The sequence below is a fragment of the Urocitellus parryii genome, chromosome 4, assembly GCF_045843805.1.
Source record: "Urocitellus parryii isolate mUroPar1 chromosome 4, mUroPar1.hap1, whole genome shotgun sequence".
Taxonomy (NCBI): Eukaryota; Metazoa; Chordata; class Mammalia; order Rodentia; family Sciuridae; genus Urocitellus; species Urocitellus parryii.
Window position 1 is genome coordinate 61560366 of NC_135534.1, and position 15756 is coordinate 61576121.

A 15756-nucleotide genomic window follows, 5' to 3' on the forward strand; every position below is an offset into this window, starting at 1 on the left:
ATATTCTTATATCATCACTATAGAATCAAAGAATATGTTCTTGGGTCATATTCAAAAGATAAATTACCTTTAACATTACAGAAATACTCAATAGATATATGAATAGGAAGGAATAAAAAAAGAGAAAATGAGGATGGAAAGAAGAAAGACAAAAAGGAAGATCAAAAAAAAAGGGATAAATGGAGGGATGATAAGAATTTATGAGACACATACAAACTTTTTTGCCAGGTTTATCTCCTGTTCTGACTGTTCATCTTTGTAATATAAATTTTTAGGGGGCATTGTAATGTAAAAATTTCACAAATATGGCCACGTATAGTTCACCTTAAACAGGCACATTTATATTTTTCCTTTGACATATTACCTGTTGGCTCATTGCTGGGTGGCAGACTTCAGAACAAACATCTGAGCAACCCTTCTTCGGATCTCCCTGGTCTTCACACCATAGACAATGGGGTTGAGGGCAGGGGGCACAAGCAGATAGATGGTGGACAAGAGGATGTGGACATAGGGTAATACATGACCAAAACGGTGACTGAAGAAGGAAAAAAAGGCAAGGATATAAAACTCCAGGAAGACAATGATATGAGCGGTACACGTGTTGAATGCTTTGATTCGTGCCTCTTTCTGGGGAAGATGAAAAACAGCTTGAAAAATCAGAATGTAGGAGATGAAGACAAAGATCATGTCAAAACCTAGAATTGCAAAAGCCACAAAGAGCCCATATGATTTGTTAATATGGACATCTTCTGCAGCCAACTTGACTACAGCCATGTGCTCACAGTAAGAATGGACAATAACCAGAGAGTGGAAAAAATTCAGTCTTTTGAGTAGAATGGGTAAAATACCAACAAGCACTGTTGCCCGAAATGCCACCATCAGCACCACTCGAGTTAGAAAGAAAGGTGTGAGAATGGATGTGTGGCGCAAAGGATTACAGATGGCAACATAGCGGTCAAAGGCCATGGCCAACAGGATGCCAGACTCCATGCCCTGCAAGGCGTGAATGAAGAAGAGCTGGGTGAGGCAAGCATCAAAGGCCATGGAGTAAGAATCAAACCAGAAGATGGCCAACATCTTAGGAGCAATGGCTACACAGAGACCCAGGTCAGTTGCTGACAATACTGCCAGGAAGATGTACATTGGTTGGTGCAGACTGCGTTCTATAGGAATAATGATTAGCAAGAAGGTGTTCCCCAGGAGAGCCACCAGACATACACCAAGGAAAGGAAATCCAATCCAAAACTGCACATGCTGTAGTCCAGGGATACCAATCAGGATCACTGTCTTTGGGTTCAGATATGACATGTTGGTGGATCCCATGGGGCTGCTAAGTCTTCTAATCATCATTTATTCTCTTACCTATCAGAAAAAAATCATGAATGGGAAGGAAGAAGGTCACCCCTTTATATTTCCTCTAGGAATAGGATAAATATGGATGAAAATGCCACCATGTGACTTTAAATCTTTGGGCATTAATTTAGGTCAATATTAGGATAGTGTTCTTGGATATTGTTTTAAAAAGTCAATGTGTATGGTATGCACATTAATAAATATACCACAATGAAACCCGTATTCTTCATAATTAATATGCATTAATAAAAAGCCAATGTGATATTTGGGGCTGAGGAATGTGATCCAGTGTTCATCCCCTGAAAGTGTCTAAATGAAAATTATGATTCAAAAATAATTGATTCTACTAGGCTTTGGAGTCTTCTAAATATGTCACAAAGGCAATTATAAACTTTGTCCATATCCATCTCCAAACTACAGACATATATCATATTAAGTTAAATCCCCTTGCAACCTTTGAAGTTGTAGTATAGATTCTCAGTCTCATAACATTATTCCATCCACTCAAATCTCAGAATCTTCAGGTAGTCTTAGCCTTGCCCAATTTTCCCATGTTCTCTAGATTAGGGTGAACAATACCTTCTCCCACATTTTAGGAATTGTTTCTCAGATCAGGAAACAGAATATTGTTCTTTCAACAATATTGAATGTTTTACCTACATGTATGTTAATTCTCCAGGCTCTTGTAGGCATTATGCAGGAGTTATTCTTTTACTAGTAGCTGTTGAGCATGTTGGAGTCACTGAGTTAATTCCAGTTCATGAATGTAAGCAGAATAGGGTGGGAGGTGAAGTCCATATTCACAGATCTTAGAGGAGATAGCAAGTTGAAGAGATTGATAAGAAATCTATTGAATAAAAAAAGGATCATAAATTAGGATAAGATGTAGCTCACAAAACCTAGCCTGTTGGATAACCTCATAGCTTAAGTATTTTGATATTACTGTGCCTCAGATGAATAAAGAATGGTGCTCTGCTGTTTATAATGGAGCTCAACCTAACTTAGGCTCCTCTTTTAATTTTATTTTTACCAGTTAACAGTGAATATAATTTGTTTGGGTACTAGGGATTGAACTCAGGGGCACTCAACCACTTTGCCACTTTGAATATATTGTCCCACTTCACACCTGCCCAAATATCTGATATTTTATAATTTCCTTGTTCTCTTTCTTTTGAAAATTCCTAACTAAAGTTTAAAGAAACCTTATGTAACCTCTCATTTAATTTTCTCATTAACCATTTCACAAGCTGAAAATCATACAAACATCTTTTTCTATCTTCCTTATGATTATATCATAACAAGATATATTGATTGAATAGGGAGTATCACTCTAAATAGGATTTTATGTATTTTTATTAAAAGAAATCTAAAGAGGTTACTTATGTAAAATTTTGGAAAATAATAGAACAAGTTACAGTAAGTAGGAATACATACATGAGTATAATAACAAACTCCCCAACATTAAAAATATAAAATGTTTTTGTAGTTGATGGAGAGTAGGAGATCCTGCTAACTGAACTTTGTATTTGTAAACATCAATAGGCTATGACCAAGGAAATGAAGAAATATAGATATAAAACATTCTAAATTTTGTTAGAAGAAATTTCTGTTGATGCCCATTATGACTGGAGGTTAAGTCTAAGAAGTGGTGAATTCCTAAATGTGATTGTTGATAACAATGAGCACATCTTGTTTAAATGGCATGAGCTGCTAAAGGCAAAGCCTAGTGGAGCTACAGAAAGAAAATATATCTGAAATCATTGTGTATAAGTTGCCTGATAACTAGGAATAAAGGTCAAAATTAGCTCCAGGCTTGCCACAACACACAATAATGTAACAATCACATTAATTTTCTTCTATATGTGTTATATGTAAAATTATGGGACATGCATTTAGAAATATAAATTACCATTCAATCACAGATCTACATAAATGGGGGGGCTAAATCACTTAACTCATGGATTACTGGGAGGACTAAATGAGCTGTTCATGAGAGTCTGAGAACAACGTATGGGAAAGTATAACTTCCAATATCTGACAGGTAATTCTTGCCAAACCTGTGGAGAACTTGTATGAAGACAAACAGGCACTGATATCTTTTTGAAGAAATGTAGAATAAAATGCATAAATGAGGCAATTTTCTCAAGAAAACATTATATAAATTCGATTAGAAGATTAATTTTCTGGAGCTTCAGGTTACTGTGATTGGTCAGTCATATAAGCAGAATACACGATTACTTTTGGGGCTGGAGATGTGGCTCAAGCGGTAGCGCGCTCACCTGGCATGCGTGCGGCCCGGGTTCGATCCTCAGCACCACATACCAACAAAGATGTTGTGCCGCCGAAAACTAAAAAATAAAAATATATATAAAAAAAGATTACTTTTGCTTATTTAGTTTTTTTATGTGGTGCTGGGGAAGGAACCCAGTGCCTCTGGCATGCTAGGCAAGTGCTCTACCACTGAGCTAGTACCCCAGCCCCACATGATTACTTTTTTAACACAAAAATGACATCCCATTTATATGTATTCCTTGATAAAAATCAATAAATTCTACTTATTTAAACTAGCTTTGGGCACATCACCTGAGAAATATACATTTCCTTTTAAAGTTTTACTAGGTAGATGGGAACTGCATGAATAGGAACACACACTTTAAAAAAAATCATTAAAATGTTTATGGGACAGCAAAGGGATTCATTGTGTGCCTCTTAGCTTTATGTGATAATGGGATCAGAAAATGTCATTTTCTCTGAATGGAGAAAGAATATAAAGGAGAAAAGAATAGAAATGTTTCTTACATAAGAGAGGGCAAAGCATAGGACAAGAGAACACAAGAAACAATACTAGGAGATTTTAATATCCATGATTCAGAAAAGATTGGCTTTCAGGGTATGGGAGCTGAACTGTGGTCATTGTGGCCCAAGGAACAAAGCTATCAATGACAAAAGGATGCTTCATCTCTTCATATTGTTCAATTTCAAACTACACACACACACACACACACACACACACACACACACACACGCATACATGCACATCCCAAACCACAGACTGTCTTTTCATATTTGAAAAATATTAGTAAATTTAGAACTACTTAGTAGGTGAAAAATAGAAGAGGATCCTGAAAATCTTATTCTCATCTTACTTTTGCTACTAATTGAGGGGAGCATGTCCATTTCTTCACATGCAGTTAGAAAGATGTTATTAAATCACCTTTCTACCTCTTCCACCTTTAAATGACAAGAATTTGGTCTGTCTCACATATTGTTGATAAAACAAACAAGCAAAAAAAAAAAAAATTGAGGCCAGATAAAGAAAATAATTATGCCAAAAGCAAGTTTGTTACTGAGAGATAGAGGATTAAGATAACCTGGTTTGGTATTTTTTCTTCATCCTCTTAAAATTTGCTACAATTAGAAATCCTCAGTTAAGTATAGGTATAACACTTGGAGAAGAAACTCACCCAGATAAACAGCTTCCTAGCTGGAAAGTAAGAACAATGGATGGAACACATCTTTTCTGACAGATCATGGATATAGAAAGGTATTAATATCTAAGTGTCTTTCATCATCTGCTTTTAACTTTTTTTTTTTTTTTTTTTTTTTTTTGCTTTGCTTTGAATCTATTTGATCCCAGGTTAATGCTGTAGGACTGGCCTCTGGAGGGGTCATTACACTTATGAAAATCATTTGTGCTTTGCAAAAGTATATTTATTACTTGAAAGTAGACAGAAAGTACTGTTACCTCATGAGAAGTTGTTTCCAGGGATAACAAGGAAATATTTATAGTATGATGGATCTGAGATCATTTAACATATGGAAAAAGAAAATCTGAGAAATGGAGAATTCGTAGACTGGAAAAGCAACAACAAAAAAAACAGTCCTTTTCCCCCCAAATTTTCTGACTTATGAATAATTTTATAGCTTAAGGAAACAAAAATAATACCATTTGTGTTTGTAAATATGTTGCTATAACTGTGATTTACACAGCTACAACTACTACTATTGCAATTAATATAACTATTACTAATAAAAATCACCAAAATCATTGTAGTGCTGAAGTGGCACCCCCTCTCTCCACAGAAAAAGTCTTAACTGGGCTTCTCCAGGAATTCTCACCATGGCTGATTTTGGGATTGTCAGCCAAAGAGTCTCAGAGAAAAAGTTCAATATGGATAAATTTCCTATTTTCCTGTTGCCCTGTTTAGCTTGGCCACTGGCCAGGAAGATACCAGCACTCCAGGTGCTGGGCACCCCCTTAATAAATTTTCACAAATGTATCCAGTATAGTAGTTTGTAGAAATGTGCTAAAGAGGCTTCTGGCCTTGAGCTGGGCTTCACAGAGATGTATACATTTTTTAAGATAAGAAGAAGATACCAATTTGGCTCCATGGTAACAGCTGGCAGGGGAAGAAAGAAAGGGGAGAAGAAGCTCTCCCTTTCTCAGGTGTTGTCCTTGAAGTATTAACTTGCCTAAAACAGTGAAGGAAAAAGCTGCTTTTGTGTGAACTTCTGCAGACTGTGAACTTCTGAGCCCTTCCCCTTACATGCTGGGTATAAAAACTCTGAAATTACCTGTATTCGCGGTTCAGGGGATTGATTGATTACAGCAAAGGCTGTACCCTCTGAACCTGGCTGCAGCCAAATAAAACTGTTTCCTGCTATCTTCGGTGCCTTGCCTTGTTTGTCCCTACAACAGTGCTTTTCAAAATTGTAGCATTTCAAAAATAATGACGTTTTCACTCTTTCATCTCCTTAGCAGAATGACACTGCAAACTTTCCCGGTTGCTTAGATCAATTTGAGAATGTACCACTCTCTGCATTTATTTCATTTTGACATCACTTGGTACCCCATCCCTGGTAATATTTATAAAATCCTACAGAGAAAAGTTATGCAACTCTAATATCAAAATATTCTTCTCAATATCTCTATCTGATGAATTTCATACAATCTTGAATATTTCAAGTGTGATACTGGTATTCCAAATGCAAAATCATTGTAATACATTTCTTTGCCATTCAATGCCATTTATTATATGCAATATTGAAGCCAGAATTAGACAGGCAGTCAGAGTAGATAGGTAAATAGAGTCAGGTCAGATCAAGGAGGCCAATTTTGAGTGAGTCTGGGAAGTTGGAGTCTGTCCCCTGAGGGATTGAAATGTTAATTCCTTCAGGGCCCTTCCTTCACCCTTATCAAGAACCTGGCCCTGCTCCAACCTGTTGCCAAGGTAACCTGTCCCAGGAATTTTCCCTCCCCACTGGGAGCTGTAAGGTTGTTAATGTGTACTTAGCAACTTCATCCTGCCCTTCCCCCTTCAGCCCATCAGTTTCCCACCTTTTGGCCACCCCAACAAACATTCCTGGGCCTAGTCACAAATGCAGGAAGGAGAAAGATAAGGGGGGGAAAGGCAAGAGAACAAAGGAAGCCTAGGACATATAAAAAGGGCAGAACACCTCACTTCTGGGGATACCAGGGTACCAGCTATGGCCCCCTTCTCCCTCCTAGGAGAAGTCTATGTTACCCCTATTAAAATAAATTCTGCTTTATATACTTGCCTCGACTTCTATAATGTTCAGACTTCAACATGTGGGGAAGCAGAAGTTGTCACCCATAACCGGCGGTCTCACTGGGACAAATGGTCTTTTTCAATGTTTCTGTTATGGCAGCTCTGATTCTGGGATTACCTTTAATTGACATATATAGCAATAAGAACATTTTATATCTAAAGTTTAAAGCATATAGCAATAATACAAAACTATATTTTTGTTGACCTAATAGATTCAGAACCAGAACATCTCAACAGTACTACTTTATTCACTGTACATTAGTAGATCTTGGCCTAACAGAAGAAACAGCCTCCACCTCACATTCCACACCTTCTCACCTTTTCAAAGTTGTAAGGTTATGGACTTATTTAAAGACCATAAATAAATTTATATAATTTCAAATGCAATAATATATACTATAATGTCAGGTCAGTGGCAGTGACTTAGGAACAAAGCACCAAGCAGCCTGGAACTGCTGGTCAATCCTGGATCTCAGCCAGTTGCCCCATCAACTCCAGTGGGACAAGGGACTCTAAAAACCTCTTTTCCTGTCCCAAGCCCTCCCTTCCGGCATAAGCCCCATAAAATTCCAGTCTGGTGAAGCCCCATAAAATTCCAGTCTGGTGGAGCCCCCACAAGATTTCTCCCCAGACCCTCTTCCTCTGGGCTCTGCCATTCTGATAGAGTTCACCTGGGAGCGGAATCTCAATAAAGCCTGGTTCATCGGCCTTTTAAAATCTGCCTCCTTTTGGTTGCCACCATTGCCTGACCTTGCATATAATAGGAAATATTATGACCTGGTAATCCTCTTATTAGAGCGTTCTTGCCAACTAATGTTCACTCAGTGCCCAACCTGCCCACAGGCTCTCTCCATATCAAAACCCATCTCTACTGTGGTTGATATGAAATCAGTTCATTTGGTGTTCAGGATTACTCCCTTTGGACCCAGGCAAACCTAGGTTAATGTTTTCACTCTCCTATTTACTAATGACCTTAGAGAAATCATTCTCTTAGTTTAATTTTATTTATCCACAGAAGTTGAAAAAGTGATAGTATCAACCTGCATCACTCTACTGGTAATTTAAAAAAAAAAAAAATGTTGTATATCAGGTACCTAAACAATGTCCTAACACCTGATCTCTACTAACAATTGCTAGAATAAAGAGCCATTACCATTATGGGTGTGGCTATTTGTGCTAATATTTGTTTACTAAATAAAATGTAACATTTTACTAATAGTATAGACAAGAAGTTCATTATCCATGAAGGGACAATGTAAATCAAGTCCCCATCATTTAGTCTAAGTTGAAGGTTAGCAAATTCATCCAATTAGATGAGGAGCCTGTTTTAAGGCATATTCAATATATTCTAGGCCCTCATAGCATATTTAGTTAGGTAACAGAAGTAAAAACCTTTAGGATTACTTTAAGGATACCCACTAGGGAAAGTCATTTTTTCTGGGGGAAATTTACAAATAACTTGAATTTTATCCTGAAACGTGGAATGTATAGAATGGAATTGGCTTCATCAAACAAAATGGAATTCTGTAACTCAAATTTGCTTTTAAAAAAAATAACTGAGACTATAAAAACATTGTCATCTTTATAGAATATGAATACTGAACACAGATGCATACACAAGTAGAGCAAGTGTGGCAACTCAGAGTGCAGAGCCAACCCCAAAGCCTTCCAGCTGATAAGAAAAGCAACTGTTTCCAGGAGAACACCTGATGACTACCATACTCATCTGTCGGGTACAGTCCATAGATCTGGACACTTGACACTCACCAGGGCCCACGTCTGCAGTGAAAGTGCACTTCTTGCACTGCCTCTTTCTGCAGGGACAGGCTGGCCTTTGTGTCCAGGATCCCTGCTTTTATGCCTCTCAGGAGAATCACTGTGACAAGGAGGTAACTCCCTGGAGAAGAACAGCCTGGCTCAATCTGTTCAGGAACTGAAAGCATCTGAGAGCTTGGGTCAAGCAATCTGATCCCTGTTGGTTCAAAGCTACATCTAAGGAAACAGGGATCCCTGTTGAGTGTTTTCTCATAGGCACACCAACTTTTTATGTGGTTCATTTTAACATTTTTATCTTCATTAACTCTATTTTAATCATGTTTTCTTCTTTTGCATTTGGAATCTACGTTTTTTTTTTTTTCAAATATGTCCTTGTCATATTTCATTCACTTTTCTAACAATAGCTATGCTCATTGCTTTTTAAAATTCTATTTTTAATTATATAATAGCATGTAGACTCCTAGAATTGTCTTAACACATAATTGTTTATATTATAGTCTATTTCTACATTAAGTCATAAGCAGTAGGGATATTCAAGAAATTGCCCTGGAACTCAGTAATTTATTTCAAATTCTGTTACACAACAGGTATATGGCTATGTGTAAGTTGCTTAAATTCTGAAGCTTAACTTACTATGAAATGTGAACTATGTAAAGGACCAAATGTACTTCTTAAATATTGTAGGTGGTTAAGAAATATTAGATGATAATTTTAGCAGTATTATTACTTTTTGTTCCATACTGTTTATATGCTTAAATCTTATGAAACTGAGGTGCTTCTTTTTTTAAAGACTTAAAATATAATTTAATAAGTTGATGCTATATTACTGCTCCATTTCTCAAAAAAAAACCTTCAAATTTAAGATCTCAAAAACAAATCAAACATGGTACATCAATAAAAAAAATGCACAGCATAACTACCTAAACTAGGCAAGACTAAGCGCTACTGTCAGACCAATAGCACCTAGCAACTCTATTCCCAAGATTATACTAGGCTTATCAAGAAAAGCTGTGAGTAGCAACACCATAGAAACAAAAGGGTCACTTTTAGTTTGTTTTTACCCAAGAAAAAGATGAAGGTAAGTTAACACAAGATTCTTTTAAAAGATACACTAAAATGGAAAGTTCTAAGAGAAAATGTCTTCCTTAGGACATGAAGGGGTAATATATAGGACATAACAGAACTTTCTGTATATTACCGTGTCCTTTGTAGACATTTGCCTGAATTCTTACCTGGGAACAAATGAAGCAATAGTCACTGGGGGATGTTTTGTTTTTGTGCAACCTGTGGCAGTATCTCTGTGTTTGAGAAGTATAAGGATGAGAAAGCAAATAAAACACGATGGGAAAAAATAAAAAAGAATGGCATGATCAAGATTAATGGGGCTCTAACTGGATCTCTTTTGCTATGGGTCCCCAATTCTTCAACAATCACATTTGAGATTTTAGGCATGTACCACACAGAATCAATTAATCAATATGCCAACCAGAACTGGTTTGTTAAATACCAGCCCCCCAACACACCTACCTCTGCCTCCAGGATACTCCCTAGAGTAGTACAGGCAGGGAAGACCTAACTATAGAGAAGAATCTCTTAACACTTTCCAGGGTAGAGTTCTAGCTAGTCCAAATGAAAGACCCTAGCCCAGTTAGTCCAGTTACCTAAGGCCAAGATATGAAATCAAGATACCGGGCTTGTCATAAACAGGCTCAGGCGCCGGATGTGCTTTCCATATAACCAGAAAGGACAGAGCACCCACATCCTGAGGCATGAATGAATAAACAGGAACAGATAAGCAGGAACAGAAAGAATAGAATGCAGACCTGTGGTTTTTGGAATGCAGACCTGTACCCCCTAGGTGGCCTATATGCTAGATTTAAACAAACCAATAAGAAACCTGTTGCTTCCCGAGCGCGCTCGCGAAACCTGTCCCAAACCCTATAAAAATCTCTGTATCCCCAAGCCCGGGGTGCCAGTTCACCAAAGCTCCGGCTGAGGTTCTGCTGGACACCCACAGGCGCCTGTGTCCCAATAAACCTAAACCTCTTGCTTTTGCAGCCAGTGTTTCGTGTGATTCTCCTTGGACAGGTAAACGGGGGATCTTTCATAAAAGGGGTGTCTTTCATTGGAGGTCCCACCGAGATACCCCTCCCCCACCCCGTCCGGATCCCTGCCCGAGGACCACCAGCATCACTGGGAGGTAAGCTGGCCAGCTCATGTCGTGTTTGTCGTGTTGTCTGGTGTCACTTCTATGTCTGTAATGTTTGTAACTCTTGGCTGATACTTTGTTTCTATGCGCTGCATCTGTACGATTACGCGTAGTCGCTCTGTATTCTGGGCAGCTTGAGAAGGAGTTGATGAACTCAGACTTCTCCCCTGCCACCCCGGGAGACGTCCCAGGGATTTTTGTAGGCAAAGGTGGGGCTTCTGCTCCACCTAAGCCATCTGTATTTGTAGGCAAAGGTGGGGCAGCACCGAAGCCATCTGTATTTGTAGGCAACGGTGGAGCTTCTGTTCCACCTAAGCCGTCTGTAGGCAACGGTGGGGCTTCTGCTCCACCTAAGCCATCTGTATCTGTAGGCAACGGTGGGGCAGCACCGAAGCCATCTGATCTGGCAGTGCTCTTTCTATTCGGTCTGATTGTAGTGTTATTGTGATTGTTGTGTTATTGTTTCTGTCTCTGTATTCTATCTCCTCATCTAAAACTAGCATGGGGCAATCAATCACGACCCCTTTGAGTCTCACCCTCGATCATTGGTGAGACGTCCGGAATCGGGCAGATAACCTTTCAGTAGAAGTCAAGAAGAAAAAAATGGGTAACGCTTTGTACTGCAGAATGGCCAACACTCAATGTGGGTTGGCCAAAGGAAGGTACATTTAACCTGATCTTATATTACAGGTGAAGTCCCAGGTTTTCATCCAAGGTCCTCAGGGACACTCTGACCCTACATCGTTACCTGGGAAAATTTGGCCTCTGACCCCCCCTTTGGGTCGCCCCTTTCTCTCCACCTAAGCCTGCTCCACGATCTCCTTCCAAAGCCCCACCCCTACCCTATCAGCCCCAACCCGTACCGGCTCCTGATTCCATCCAGGTTTCCTCGGAGGAAGAAGAAGAATAAGTAGATCCAGCCACCAATAACCCTCCGGGTCCATCCCCCATGGTCGGGAGACGTCCCCAGCCCCTTTCTGGGTTCTGAGTGGATTGCCTGTAGTAAAGTATTTGGTGAAGTATTTGGTAAAGTATTTTGTAGCTGACGGATCCGAGATCCGCCTGAGCCTTTAGTAGCAATCCACGACGCGCTGCGAATTCTGTGGCCGCGCTGTGAATTCTGTGTTTTATGTTTTTGTTTCTGTTGTCCTGTCTGTCTCCACCCCTTCCCCCTTTAAGACCTAAGGCAAATTAAAAACTGACTTTACTGGAAGGTTAAGAGATATGCCTAGTGCCTAAGGTCAAACCAAACTAGAGAAGCTAATCAATCCTGTAAGTGCAAGGGAAAACTGAGGAATTCCCAGCAGCTGCCAGAGCGTTTTTCGCTTTGGGGAAATTTCCTCATTTTTTCTCTTCACTGTAAGGATTACCCCACCTAAATGCAGTAAAGTCAGTCACACTGAGACCCTATGTGAGAACATCTGGTCCACTCATGGGAAATCTAAGGTGCCACTGATAGGAGTCATAATTAAATGGAAGTTCAAAACCTGGAGAGATTTTTCTTATCTGGTCTGTTTTAAAGGTTATTATAGATTGTTTCTTGGGGATAATCTAGGCTAAATGTGTGTCTAAAAGATGTTTCATCTGGTATCTAAATGAGTTTGAAGCATTGCATAATCTTGCAGTTAAAAGTTAGGGTTAAGTAATTGTTTAGTTTGTGATTTCAGATAATTCATGCCTGAGAACTTAAATACTTAGGATAGAAAATTAAAAGAACTCTACTTCCAAGTTGGCAAGTAACTCCCAATCATTCAGTTTTATTCTTTATCAATCTTTGAACTAGGAGATTTCACTAGGTATACAGTGCATTGATTTGGGCAAGGATAGTAAATTATGATTTGGTATCTGTTTCTCTCAGTGTATAAGATTTAGGAAAAAGTGTTGAATTAAAACGTTGGTCTGGCTCATTGAAATGACATTAACTAGCAACAGTCTTGGGAATTTTCAAAGCTTAATTTTAGATATACATGGTAGTGTGGATTTTTTTCCAGGTGATTTAATGTAACTTAATACTACTTTAGGAACTTCAGAACAAAGAAAGTAGCTTAATGATCCTGAAGGAACTTCTTCTGATGGTGGCTTTTATATTATCAAGAAAGATCCTATTTTCAGTTTTGTGTGAGTAAATTTTTCTAGTGTAGGAAGATAAATTGTGACTTATGGTTAAAATGCCTTAGGCATAAAGTTTCTGCTCAAGAATTCCGGTTTTCCCAGTCCCTTCCAGACCTCAGCCAGGGCTTTAAGCTGATATGCAAACAGAAGCAGCTTGGAGCTCAGGCCCAGAAAAAAAAAAAAAAAAAAAGTAAAGGTGTCTTTTACCTGAACTCAAACTAGATTAAACCAAAGAGTAAATTGTATGGCATTTACTAATTACTGGCCGGTCAACTTTTTAGGACTTTTGCTTTTTTTAGATTCTGTAATTTTTTTTTCTTTTTTTCTTTGAGCTCATGATTTTGTTCCTACAGACAAGTTAATATTTTTCTGATAAGTTCTATTTTTGATCAACTGGAGTTTTTTTAACATTGCAATGAGATTTCACCTGAGGAAGCTGCAAGGCTTTCACCATTGTGTTATGTGTTACACTTGTGTTACGTGTTGTATGTCGGTATGTCTGTATGTATATATGTCCATATATCCTGCAGTGATATGACAATTGACAGATGAGGAGCGCTCATGAAAAATTTAAAAAATGGATCCAAATATCTTTGATTCACGTGATTCAAATGGTTCAATTTAAATTGGGTAAACAGATGAAAGTAAAGATATCTTTAAAATTAAGCTTATAAGCTTTTCTAGGTGTTCAAAAAGGCCCTAATAAAATGTTGATGTCTATGAAATAATCTGCTTAGATTCAAAGGTTTACAGGTATTGTTTCAAAATGTGAACAGAAGGAGGTTAACAGATAAAAAAGAGAAACTAGAAGGTTCTAGGTATGGATTTAATAGAGTGAAAGTGTGTTTCTGGATAAGAGTCTATATGATTAAGTAATTAAGAGGGTTTAAGTAAGTGATAAAGAAGGTCTGTGTAAGTTTTTGAGCAAGTAATCTTAAAGAAATTAAACAGCTGGTTAAACAAGTGCTGTTGTTTTAGAGAATTGTGCTATGTTGTTTCTTTAAAAGCTAAACTTGGTTAATATAAAAACATCAATGTAATTGGTGCCATTAATGTGTTCATATCTTCCAGGTATACAAGTCTATAAGGTAGAAGCTTTAGAAAGAGCATTATATCAAGCTGGTATTCTAAAAGTGTATGGTAATTTAGGCTTAAAAGAAAAACATGTTGGAAATTTATTTATATCATTTGTGTTCTATAACTGTACTTATTATCAATAAGTTATGTAAAGTTCCATGTTACTTTTTACACTGAGATACAATTTAAATGTATTTTTAAGTCAATAAGAGCCTGATCTGGGTAAAGGTTTTATTGTAAAACACAAAAGTACTTTGCTACTTTTCTACAAAAGGTTAAAAGTTTTCAGCCTTTCTTTAATTCATGTTTTAGATGTGATATTATATTGTGTTAGCTAATATTCATATAAATTTGAGCAACAATTTATGTAGATGTCTAAAAAGCAAAGATCAGCCTCAGAACTATAGTATTTAAGACTTATGATGAGCCCCGCCTTACTTGAGATAAGGCTCTATGTCCCATCTCATGTGAAAGTGACTATGGAAGAAGTAGGCCAGATTTCAGTGCATTTAAGGTTGTGTCCAAAAGTTGGTTTTTGTCACGATTGCCAGGACCTCAAACAGGGGATTATAATGTATAACTCTGCCAGAATTCAAGGTAGCTATTACATAAACTAAATATGTTTTTATCCTAGTTAGTTTTGTTTTGTAGTTTGCTTTTAGATGGTCTAAAGATTGCCTGTTAATGTTTTAAAGAGGTACTGCTTTAAGAACTCACAACCTGGGTTAACTTAAGATAAGGAGTTATCACCTACAGGATAGAGAGATAGGTACTAAAGCCCAGTACTTAGTATAAGGCTGTTCAAGTTTATTTGCTAGATGTTTAAGATTAAGTTTTAAAATTAAAGTTAAATTAAAGGGCCAAGAAAACCAATATTTGGCTCTTGCCCTCTGAGTCAGTCTGAATCAGGGATAGGGAACTTCTCCAAAGGGCTTTGCAACTCTAGGCCACATAACCTCCTGATCAGGGAGATTAATGAGACCAGTGGAGGACAGAAAGCCAATCAGTGCATTTGCTGTGAAGAGGAGGGTCATTCAAAGAAGGGAGACATCCCTGATGCTTCTGAGGGAAGCCGTATGGTCAAGCAAGGCCTGGACCCATCCCAGCGCAAATGGCACTAGCAGAACTGAGAAGCTGCTGTGAAGTTCCCGAGGACTCCCAGGATAATTCAGCTGTTACCAATAGATGGAAACAAAGTCAGTTTGACTTGCTTCGTCTTAAACTTAGCAAAGACAGTCAAAGCCAAAGCACAGCTGTTCCTGGACATCTTGAATTATAATAATAGTTAAATGTGACTTCCATAAATAAGTAGACTGGAGGCTGCAAAAGAGACTCTTAGGTAGGAATGCCTGATAACTATCAAAAGGGACTGCTAGAGTAGTTTTAGTCTAAGGCCTTTATTTCTAACCAACGCAGGTAGGCTTAATGTTTGCTAGTATGGTTATCCAGCCCTAAGTAACAGAATTAAAGATTTCTCTATTAGACACAGAGGTCATACTAGTAAAAGGATTTTGCAATATCAGATGACATTAAATTACTAAACTATATCTTAAGGGAAGGACAACTGTAACCCTAAAAGTTAAATGTTGTGTTTACATCCCTGACATTTCTGACAATGTGACAAATATCCTTAAAGATTTACATGCTTAGATAGAAGCC

General features: G+C 38.0%; 1 protein-coding gene across 1 annotated transcript; it reads right to left on the bottom strand.

Annotated features, from left to right (window-relative positions):
- Nucleotides 1-372: 372 nt before the first annotated feature.
- On the bottom strand, nt 373-1329 carry LOC113191262 (olfactory receptor 52A1-like). Its single transcript, XM_026400935.2, has one exon. It carries the CDS (start codon nt 1321-1323, stop codon nt 373-375), a length of 951 nt encoding a protein of 316 aa, XP_026256720.1. The 5' UTR covers nt 1324-1329.
- Between the last annotated feature and the right edge of the window lie 14427 nt (nt 1330-15756).

Bases quoted from the DNA above. Each gene is read 5' to 3' on its own strand.
- LOC113191262 (XM_026400935.2), bottom strand. From the start codon at position 1,323: ATGGGATCCACCAACATGTCATATCTGAACCCAAAGACAGTGATCCTG.